We start from the raw sequence: 11,956 nt of genomic DNA, 5'->3' as shown, positions 1-11,956 counted from the left end.
TTTTTGCAAATTTTTTTGGGTATGTCCATGCATTTTCTGCTTTTTTTATTTTTTATTAGGGGCAAATATGGAAATCATGGTTGATTCCGATTTCTGCCTCTTAATGAACCAAACAGCATAAATCTGAATCCGATTCCGATTCCTATTTGAACCAAACAAGTAGGGGAAATAGGCCATTCCGATTCCAATTCCAATCACGAACCAAACGGGCCCTAAAATGTTCTTTTGGCTCCTCATTAACGATAAACTTCTAACCAAAAATATCTAAAAAGAAAGGGTCTAAATGTCAGTGTGAAATTGCCTTCATTAAACAAATTTGGTTGATGCATGACTGACCACATACATACCTAGGACCAAAAGAGGATGATAGAGGCCTAAGGGAGTTGATGGAAGCATATGATCTCTATGAAAATAGGGACCAAGTAGAAAATTATTAGGAAAAATTGCTTCCTAATGTGGAAAAGTTTTCAATAATACAAACTCAGGCACTGCAAAGTTTATGGGTTTAGGCTTTTAGAAATCCAAATTGTCAATATTAAGCATAAAGACATCAAAATGGGAAATGTGCTATATGATGCTGTATATAGTCCCTAATTTGAAAAAAAAAAAATTAATAGCAAGAGAAAAAATAATTGGTGCAGCATCAATTAATATAGCTGAAGCATGGGCACTAAAGAATAAATGTATTAATGACAAATTGTTTAATTTTAACTAGCACAATAAGTATGGAGGTCAAAGTGCATTCATGTATTTGGAAGCAAAACATACAATGGAATAGCAAATTTGGGATATCGAAGGAAATTTTGTATTGGATGCAAAAAGGAAAGTCATAGCAATACACGGCAGGTCATCATGGACTTAATAAAATGATGAGAAGATTATACGGCAGGTCATGGACTTGACAAGGAGAAAGAAACCAAACGAGAGGATTGTTAAAGCTAAAGCCCATAGAGAAACGTTTGTAGACTGAACATTTTGGGCAATCCTCGACAGAAACTAGGGATGCAAATCAGGTTGGCCCCAGTTAGCATTTTACACTGTTTTAGGCTTGGGCTTTTAGGCTGGGCCCATTCAAAATTTGACAAAAGTTTAACTTGAGACTGCCCAAGTTGCGCCCCTACTAGAGACTGGGAAACAATTTGATCTGGTTTTGACCTCACCAATCCAAAAAAAGTCAGGTTGGGATGGGTTTGGTTGAAGTTCAGATTAGGGTTAGGGTTAAGGCCTTGGCCAATCTGAACCTGACTTAACTTCATACTTGTGTGTATAAATCTATAATGTATAAAGTGAATACTTGTTTTGGGTCACTGTGCAGGTTATATAAGTTAAAATTTTATACTTTTTTATCCTTTGCTTGCACACATGGCATGACACATGCCCTTATATATAAACATGTATTTATTTTTGTAAGCATTTGCATATATATGTATATGTATATTTATATGCGTATATGTGTGTATATCAATAAATTTAGTTTGAAGGCAATTTTTTTTTAAAGAATAAATGTTAAAACCTAATTAACCTCAACTTGGGTTTAGGAAATAAGAATATTTGACAAAAGGAAATAGCTAGAGAAATTGGATTTAACCCAATCATGTTAAGGGTTCAACAGCTTGGCTAGGGTTGATCTGAAGAAAAAAAAAAAAAAAAAGAAAGAAAGAAAATGGACTAGCTGAACACAGAAGTCACAAAAATGATTGTGAAGATCATTTTGCGTGTAAATGGAATGGAGTAACATGTGCCTAATCCCATATAGTTGGTGTAAGGGACGATGGTGATAATGATAACAAATGGAGAAATCCTGACTCACTATGGTTGACTTTGTAGGCCCGCCCTAGACATCAAATTTGAAACCTACTAAAGTAAGGCATCCAGCCATCCACCAACGACCTTCACTTTGTCCTCAATCAAACTATAAAAATTAATTTGGGGCCACATAACCCTTGGAGCCTCAGTGGGGACATGAGCTCAGACTCTCAGAGCCGTTTCATAAGGGCTGAAGCTAGCTATTCTATTCAACTCAACCATTCATTGCTTTGTCTTTTTTATGGACAAAAACAATTAGATAATATAATACTAGTGACATAATAATTTAGGCAGTTTCATCAGCTTCGGCTTCGGCTTCGGCTTCGGCCATTAATAATAAGGTTCCGTTTGGGAGGGCTGAACAGAAAATTCCGCATAAGTTGTAATTACTTTGCAGAGACACAGCAATTAAAATGACTGGTGGACAGCTGATTTTTCACCTAACTTGCTCCACTGTTAAGTCGATTATTTAGCTGAATAATTTCAGGTTTGACACGTGGAGTCTATCATACAAAGTCAGGAACCCCATGTGAAAGGCCTCTCAAACTTTGTTTTTTTATTTTTTGTATTCGATCTTATGCACCATTAATAACTTTCCCAGTTCCCCTCAACCCCTTTTTCCCCAAAATGCTGATAGCCGAATTTGATTTGATTTCCCAAGAACGTAGGAACAAATTAGTTAATACACCAACGAGTTAGCCCTCGGTTTATAAAGGCCTCCCAAACGGGTACTAAACTTTTTATTTTAATTTATCTACTTCAGCCGTTTATCAAAAGGTTGGCTTTTAACTTAACTTAAAAAGCTCAAGCTGCTTCCTGCTTCACTCCTTCAAAGCACGTGGTCATATCACTGACACAGAGGGGTAGGGTCTTCAATTTTGACCGTCTTCCCCCCTTTCTCAAGTCTCGTCCATCTGAGCTCGGAGTTTCGGACTCGATAACAAAAATCTTGTTAAATATTTATTTATTTATTACATAATATTTATTAGATATGATTTTTAAATCAAAGAACGGTATTCACGTCTGAGCCATCTGACAGTCCAGAACTTGTTCCAATCTGGTGGCTGTAATTAACGACTCCTCACTCTTGTGGAAAGGTCATGTTGGAGACAGGAGACTGGATCTCAATCGGGTCCCACCAGGAGTCAGCAGGTGACCGCACTGAAGCCTCTAGCAATGTCTCCTCAATGCTACGTCACCTTTTTTAATAAATGTCTCATCCCTTGCGTCATCAGGGACTATGGAAATTGATACTCACAGACTGCCCTTCGCCTTCTCCCGTATTTACTATTTTATCCTTGCGTTGACAAATGACAATCAATGTACACATGGACCAGACCGAACGGTCTAAACCCTGGATGGATCGGAAACCGGCAGTCAAAACGGTTCATGGGATGCCAATTGCCCATCCTCAAACTTTGAGTTATGGCATTCTAAATTACTAAACTACAATATATATATATATATTTCAGTTTTGTATACTATTATTTTATTTATTTTTTCACATTTTTGTTTAAACAAGTTAAGTGGTCCAATTGAATCCTTGGACTATTTGACCCATGACCCCCAATAGCTGAAATAATCGTAGGTTCAATCTGAGTCTGACAACACTCCTGTTTTATCCTCCTTTAAAATCGGTAGAGCTGTCAATGTGGGTCGGGTCTAGTTGAGATAGGCCAATAGGGGTGGATCAGTAGAATTGAACCAATTATTAATTGGGATAATCAGATGAAAGGATAATAACAATAAACAATTCAAAACTTCATTTTTGATATAACACCATTCATTAAAATGACAACAAATATATCTTTATATATTGTGTATGAAATTTATCCTTTTTAATAAAAGATAATAAAAAGTACAAGAGAACCAGAGACCTCTATATGATTTTCCGGTATTAATTTGTTCAGAACAGGAAGAGCCGGTCCAACCCTATTATTAACCGGTTCTTTCGAATAGACCAAATCAATTTGACAACTCTAAATAAATCGGGGAAGAAGGGAAGGAATATCGTAAATTTGGTGAAATATAGGGATTAATATTGGGTGCATTCCACAGAAAGAGCCAGAGAAACGAGAAAAGCAGCATTTAAGCACCGACTCTGATTCCTCCTCTCACCTTCGTTTTCTCTGTCCCTCATCGCTTTAAGAGTCTTCCATTCAAAAAGGACCCTTTATAAACCATCTTTCTTCTGAGGTCTAACATCATTCACAAGAACAAAGTTGCAGTCGCAGAGCAAGAGGAGATCGGAACAGAGGGAAGGAAGGAAGCAAGAGCCATGGTTCCTTCATTGCTGAGCTCACCAAGAAAAGTTAGCGCCCTAGAGAGCGAGCTACCTCTCAATGAAAATGACTCACAAGACATGGTTCTATACGAAGTTCTGAACGAGGCCATGAACATCAGCAATTCATGGTCACCCTCCAGAGACACTATATTAATTCACAACCGAAACGGCATTCAACCAACTGGGCACATCGGAAAGAAGCATTACAGAGGTGTGAGGCGCCGGCCATGGGGGAAATTCGCAGCAGAGATCAGAGACTCATCGCGACATGGGGCGCGTGTGTGGCTTGGCACCTTCAATACAGCAGAAGAGGCAGCTTTGGCTTACGACAAGGCAGCATTCCGGATGCGGGGAGCCAAGGCACTGCTCAATTTTCCTGCTGAAGTTGTGGCTGCTACTTCCACCTGCAGATTCAAGCAGAAATCCAGCTTTAATAAGGAGACCTCAAGTTCGGCTGGCAGTTGCAGTGGGGCTTCAAGGGGGGACGATCAATCTTGAGTCCGAAAGTAGTCTGAGTTCCAAGATTTGGGCTCCGACTACCTAGAGAAGTTGTTAAAGGTTTCTGAGATTTGAGAAGCCCTGAATTCCTCTTCATCATCTTCTTGTAGCCCCCTGGAATGTTTAGACATGAAAAGCCTATTCGACTTGGAGTAGGAACATTTTCACTTTTAGGGTGCTTTTTGCCTTGTATATAAGAGCAATAGTTAGTATGACTTGTATGCTTTCTTTGCACTCATATGCTGCATATTCACTTCTATGGTAAGCAAGCAGATCAAGACATGACATGGGTAGGAAAAAAAAAAGTTTGTAACACAATTCTTGAGTAAAATAATAGTGATAGAATCTGTTTCTGTTAACCTCATCCACATAATTGGGCAGCATCTCAAGAAAATTTTGGATTGCTCAGAAGAACCATGTAAGAAGCATATGTTTAAGGACAGTGTTTTGATTCTGTTACTGTTTGGATAATTGAGAAAAGCAAATTGGTTTATAGAGAAATCAAATATAGGCTTCAGAACAGAGGATCCAAGCTCACATTTCTTGTTTTTTTTTTTTTTTTTATTTTATTTTTAAATATGTTCAAATCTAAAGACAATCTCTTCATTACATGGTCATGGGATCATACATTCGGGTTTCATTCAGAGGGCAAAATTACCATTCAATGAACTGATGATATTTTGAGTCAAGGACATGAACATTTGTTATCCTTCTGATTTCTACTTTTTTCTACATGATAGGTCGGTAGCTATGGTTATTCCATTATGTCAAGATTTTGACAACAATTGTAGGTTGGGCCATGATCCTCCTACTGATCAGGCTGCTTCTCTTATCTCGATTCATGAAACATGGATAAATAGATGGTGCTTTAATCTTAAAAGTTAAAATATCCCTATGTAATGGTGATATGCTGCAATTCATGTTTTCGAGATCCAGGTGCACAGAACTTCCTCTGCTCTGTAATATGTCAGTAGCTTGACTGACTCCAGTGATAACTGAAGTAGGTGTTCTCCAACCTGACCCCCATGACAGTGTTAAGGGGTTGCTAGTTTAGTCCAATGGGGACCTTCAACAAAAATCATGAATCATTTAAGCCTCCAACTAAAAAAGTAAGAAAAAATAACCAATAATAAGAAGAACCCTTTTATCTTTAAGTGGGGCATTTCTAAGGTACAGGGTATCTCTGTGACCAAACAGGTACAGTACAGGAAAGTCTTATAGAGTTGGGTCACCATTTAATAATAAGGAGCACACCTCATGAGGAAGAACTATTGTGACGCCAGATTGGAATTTTCTTCACACCAATCTTTTGGTGAAACATGTCCCATCCTCTGAAGGGCCTTTCTTAGAAAAAAAATGTACCACAAAAAGGGTTTTCTATTTTCCTGATCTGTCTCTATCCAAACAGAAGATTCCAACCCTACTCCAACCATCTTGTGTAAGATTCCCAGTTTATAAGTTTCAGTTCGCCAAAAAGGATGTGGAATACTGAAGTCCATAGAAATGGTCTCATGGACACCTTGATTTCACTCACAGGGAACACATTCGTCCTAATTCTAAATCCATAGTCATTCTAATCTCTGTTCTCTGGTTCCCACCATCTTTGTTGAAGTTAATTTGTGTTTAGGTTTCTCACTATGACATGCAAGAAATGATCTAGAAGGAAGCAATAAACAGTATTTATGCTAAAAACAACTACTCTGAATTGACAGGGCTTTCTACTGGGGAGAGAGGTACAAGAACAGTTGAACACATCCTGCTTTCAACAAGAGAAAATGCCAAGACATATCTAGGGACCATCATCATTGGCCATTCCCAACTCCCAAGCATTTACATGTCTAACCCATGCAATTTTTGCCTCGGCAGCTGCAATTTTTGCCTCGGAATCCAAGACATGTTTTAAAGTGCCATTATTTGGTGTAATGGTAAAATCTTAGGCAAGAAAAAGAATGCCAGAGGTTAGGACTGTATCCAGTCTACCCCTCCCAAGACCCTAGATAGATGGGACCAATATTGGGTAATAGCTTTTCTTTTTCTTAATCTGAGACATGTTTTAAATGGTTTAGATGGTCTACTTGACCAGCCCAGTATCACTCTCACAGGCAAATAGGCTCATGTTTCTTCACTTTCTTGAGAGGGATACCCACTAAATCAAGTTGATGAGAACAGCCCGGTATCCTCTTGCTAGGTTTCTCTCATCCAGAATATCATATTCGCCATCACAAAATAGCAGAATCAGTCGCACAGAGAAATGAAACATAATTACCATATGAAAAATAAGAATCCCATTGGCTTGGGTTAGCATGTTTCCACTCTTAAAATGTTTGAAGGTCTTCACACCACCAAGGCAACAACCATAAGAAGGAAATGAAAGGTCAATATGTGGCACCTGATGTCTTCTAGTGCAGTACTCCACTGGTGTGAGTGTGACATGTGCAAACAGTACCTGTGTGTGGGTTTGGGTTTTCCATACTTTCTACTTGTTTCATGGTTACCATTTCAACCAACCATAAAATGGGTCCTACTTAGAAGAGCATCCTGATCATAGTTGATGAAAGTATCGGTATATTGGATACTGTATTGGACAGCTCAGATACAAATATTTATAACACTTGGATATGGTAGGGAAATGCATACAAATCACATAGATATATTTATAAAACAAAGTTTAATACCGAATTATCTATGAATAAGGTATAAACACATGAGAAATGAACTCTTTAATAGGTTCATCATCATCATCTTTGTCGTTATCAATGCCTTATCCCAACTATATGGGATCAATTACACTCTTTAATAGGTTATATGAAGAAAAACAATGCAATCAACAATGTTGGGACTCTAGAACATGTGTACATCATACAATAATTCTCACTCTATTTAAATTTTTATAATTATATTTTAAAATTTTATTTATATTTTTGGGAAAATTTATTTGCTTAGTAGTTTTATATAAATAATAACTTTGTTTCTAAAATAATAAATATGTTTTGATTTTTAACATATAATTTATTTCACATATAATTGTAAAATAAAACATATAAATCATTTAGTGTAGATAAAATAAATTATTTTTATAATTTTCAGTTTTTATTAAATTTGGGGAAAAGTAAATGTTAAATCCTTATTTATTTCAGTTTTTTACAATTATAATTTTCAATTTTTATTAATTTTGTTGGAAAGTTTTATTTATTTAGTATTTTTATATACATAATAACTCTATTTTCAAATAATAAATAAGTTTTTATTTTTATCATATAATTTATATGTAAAATAAAACATATGAATCATTAAGGTAAATAAAATAAATATTATATTTATACTTTTCAATTTTCATTAAAATTTTAGGGAAATTAAATCTTCAATTATTTGTTTTTTTTTCAATTTTTATTAAAGTTCAAAATCAATCCAAATGTGGTTAATATTCAGATTCATCAAACCAAGCATTGATATACTTCCATGTTGGTGCATATCAGACTATATCCATGATACAATTCAATGCGGCTAGATACAAAGCCGTATCATGCTGATACACATGACTTGTGAGATACATACTTAGTCGTGTTGTATCCTATATCTATGGCCATGGATATAGATATGATACACCCCATACCAAGAGTATTATATTGATAATTTAATCCTTGATTTTAGGGGGTGAGACTGTGAGTAGATCCATTCCCACACCCTCCACCTCTAGTAAGTTCATCCCAAACCACCGAGATATTACATTTGATTCATTATAACATATAACCCAACCATCTGTTTTCTTTTATATTTGTCAGACGACTGATAACTGTTGAATCACCTTTTCCAAAATATCAAAAATTGGACATCAGGGACTAAAAACACCTATTTACATAACAGCAAGAGTAAGAATAAAAAAGACGAAGAAGCTTGTTGGTCTTGGACAAAAACCAAAAGCAAGACCAAGGATGAGAAGCCTTTAATTTAATTGCATTGCTTGCACTACAGAGTAAATTGATTGGGTACATGAATATCTTTGAGCATCTTCCAACAAATGATATAATAGAAGTGTACGTAGAATTGTTCAATAGGGATGTTCACGGGTTGGTTCAGTTCGATTTTAGTTATTTGATCAATTGAACCGATCTAATCGAGTTGGGAAATTAGTCACATTAAACTAAGTGACCAATGATGAAAATTGGCCAATTTGGGTTGTTTCGATTTGGTCGATCAGTTCAAACAAATTAAATTTACAAGAAAAATTTAAATTTAAAGAATTGTAATGGTATTATTAACAAGTAAATTCAAAAATAAAAAATTACAATATAAAATATTTTAAACTAGAAAATATGGGACCAGATCTACTCCTCACACAACATGCCTCACACCAACCTCACAAGTACAGTCCACTGTGCATTGAGAAATAATGGGCATCTCCCAATGCACGGTGGGAGATGTGCCTATGAGGTCAGTGTGAGGTGTGCGATGTGAGGAGCATATCCCAATTCAGGAAATATGGGCATTTTCTACTTTTTTATATTAAAAATATAAATTTTAAAATTTATGGTTAAATTGGGTTAGTTTTGATCAATTTATAAATGATCAAACTAAAACCGATCCAATCACTTGGATTAGCACAAAAACTAAATCAAGACCAACCAAAATAATTAGAAAACTGACCAACTTGGGTCAGATTGGGATGAATTGGTTGGTTTCGATTTCAACGATTTGATGAACAATCTTACCGTTCAACTTAAAAGCTTGTTGAGTGAGATCTCCAAATAGGTATTTATTCCCTAATAGCAAGAAAAAGCAGTTCGTGGCATGAAGAGTCATTTCTGCTTTTGAATGAGGAACTTGATTACAAACTCTCGATAAGCTTTTTGCATATTGCTATATATACATCATTACATGTGTCAACCCTAGTTCAATAGGATATCGTTCATTTAGGCTTAGTTTGGAAAGAGTATAAATACAAATATGTACAATAAAAAATACAAACTCGCACACTATATATTTGTATTTGTACTCCTTCCAAATTAAGCTTAAGGGTTACTATTTAAAACTCTGCTTTACTTTTATTTTATTTTCTTAGATCACTATAAGAAAAACGGTCTAAGGCGGCGGTTTAGAGCTGACGTTCTTTAAGACTGCCGCCTTAGAGAGAACTAAAGTGGCGTTCCCAATAAGACTGCCACTTGCAAAACTAAGGTGCCGCTTGGCAGGTCTTTTTGCATGGTCTTTCGATTGTTTACAAGTCGAGAAGACCGAAAATCGGTCTATTCCCATTTGGCATGCGGGAGATCTTGTTAGACAGTGTATGCCCTTACCACCAATCAGAATGATGTACATTATGACATTTATTGTAAATGAATAAAGTACATATTTGATTCATTTAATTGTGGTGTGTTTCTGTGTAATACCCTTAAACTGGACACATATGAGACTCGTGTTAGTTTAGAATGTTCACAGTCGTTAGATAAATCTGGGGAGATTTATCCTATTAAGGCTGACATTGATGTGCCGCCAAGTTGGTTGGGGTAGCTATCTCAGCTATCAGGGTGAGACTCGAGGTACATGCAGTGTAGGTTTACTTGAAACCTTGAACCGGACCAGAATTCCAGTATTGCCCTGGACCTTGGTGATTAGTGGGCAAAACTGGAATGTTACACCTGGCCCCTAGACTCGATTATGATGTTGCACTAAGTGTCGGACTGGGTTGTCTTTGATATGCCAATCAGTGAGATCCTTAGAGAATGTTAAAACCTGGGTATGTTGGGACAGTCCGAGAATTCATCTGAGTGGGTGATCATAGTGACAGGATCAACCCCTTTGTCGGACAAAGGTAATGAACGGGGATGCACTCTCTCTGATGGAAACCTAAATTACCAGTAGTTGATTTCAATCGTCGAAATTTGTTTTGCAAAATATATTTATATACAGATATACATATATATACATATATGGTTTCAAAATGTTTGCAAAAGGTTTAATTCTCGGGATCCATGTGAGTAGAGAGTGCAGCATTGTTCCTTGCAGCCAAGGGAGAGGTCCTCTCTTGTTGGGCAGTGTTTGATCATTATGGGCTGAGAGGTTAAGTGTAAGACCATTGAGGGTAATACCTGATGGGCTAATCTTGCATCTGCCCACAGTCCTTGGGTTTTTATAAGGTGGCTTGGCCCAGCGACCACTTAGTGTAAGTGTTGGGCTCATTAAGAGCCCATGGTGATGGGCTCAGGGGTTCACTATCCCTTACAGTGAATTCGGCCAGGCCTTGTAACAGAGGCGAGGCTGAACTCATGTGGCTGATGTGTAGATCAATGTTTGGGTCCCACACCATACAAGGAAACCCAACTAGGCAGCAATTTGGAAGGTTAGTGAGCACATTGACTTAATGGGCCTAAAGCCCAATTCGAACTGGTTTAATTTGATTAATTAAAGAGGGGTGATTCTGGGATTTGGATTCAGCAGATAGGATAGAGATAACTCTCTATCCACTCAGAGAGTCCAGATCCAAATAGAGATTTGGATCAGGAAGCTCCCAATAAGATTAGGAGGGCTGATCTAACCTGCAGATAAGATAAGGCTTATCCTTATCTTTTAAAGAGAGTCCAGATCCAAATAAGGATTTGGATTAGGAAACTCCTAATGAGATTAGAAGCTCTCTTTAAGGCTATAAAAGGAGGAAGAGGGCGAACCTCCAGTCACTCAACTCAATCAGATCTCAGATCACAGAAAGAGAGAAAACATCAACAGTAAGATTGCGCCATCTTCTGCTCTTGCGCCCTCCTCTTGCTGCCGCCATTGCCAGTTCATTCTCCACTGTAGGAGTGATCAAGAAGGGTTATTGATATCAGTTTTTGGAGAAAAAACTGATATGAAGTTGTGCTCACATACCCTCCATCGAATTCTTGCTGAAGGATTCGGTTCTTGTGAAGAACCACCAACTGATTCTGCTCTACCCTACGCTGTGTCATCTTCAGTGGGAGTAGTCTTTGGAGCCTTCCTTGGGTGTGAACACCTTCGTTGGGAGTTACTGCTACTCCATATTAGGTATATCCCTCTCTTACCTTTTGGTTTCAGATCTGGTTTGGTTTAGGTTCAAGATTGATCATTGAAAATGCAGATTTTTTAAAATAGGGAATGTGATTCCCACATGGGAGAGAGAGAAATTTTTAAAATTTTGCCCTACCTACCTGTAGGGTTCGGCTATCCATATGATGGATTTCTCATCCCTTCAGTGGTATCAGAGCCATGGTTCAAATCTTGAACCAAAATAGATCAGATCTGAACCTACACAAATCAGGTAGAACGCCTTCTACCCGATTTGCGCAGATAATTGATTTTATGGTAAATCGGTTCCCAGATTAAGGGCGAATGATCTAAAATTAAATCTTTTTAAAT

The 11,956-nt window shown here is 37.1% G+C and overlaps 1 protein-coding gene across 1 annotated transcript; it reads left to right on the top strand.

Annotated features, from left to right (window-relative positions):
- Nucleotides 1-3,915: 3,915 nt before the first annotated feature.
- On the top strand, nt 3,916-5,110 carry LOC104613181 (pathogenesis-related genes transcriptional activator PTI5-like). The gene has a single exon (XM_010280904.3). The coding sequence runs from the start codon at nt 4,085-4,087 to the stop codon at nt 4,586-4,588; it is 504 nt and encodes a 167-aa protein (XP_010279206.1). The 5' UTR covers nt 3,916-4,084; the 3' UTR covers nt 4,589-5,110.
- The last annotated feature ends 6,846 nt before the right edge of the window (nt 5,111-11,956 follow it).

This window comes from Nelumbo nucifera, chromosome 1, assembly GCF_055504915.1.
Source record: "Nelumbo nucifera cultivar China Antique chromosome 1, China Antique-T2T, whole genome shotgun sequence".
NCBI classification, from domain to species: Eukaryota; Viridiplantae; Streptophyta; class Magnoliopsida; order Proteales; family Nelumbonaceae; genus Nelumbo; species Nelumbo nucifera.
This window is presented reverse-complemented; position numbering and strand designations above follow the sequence as displayed.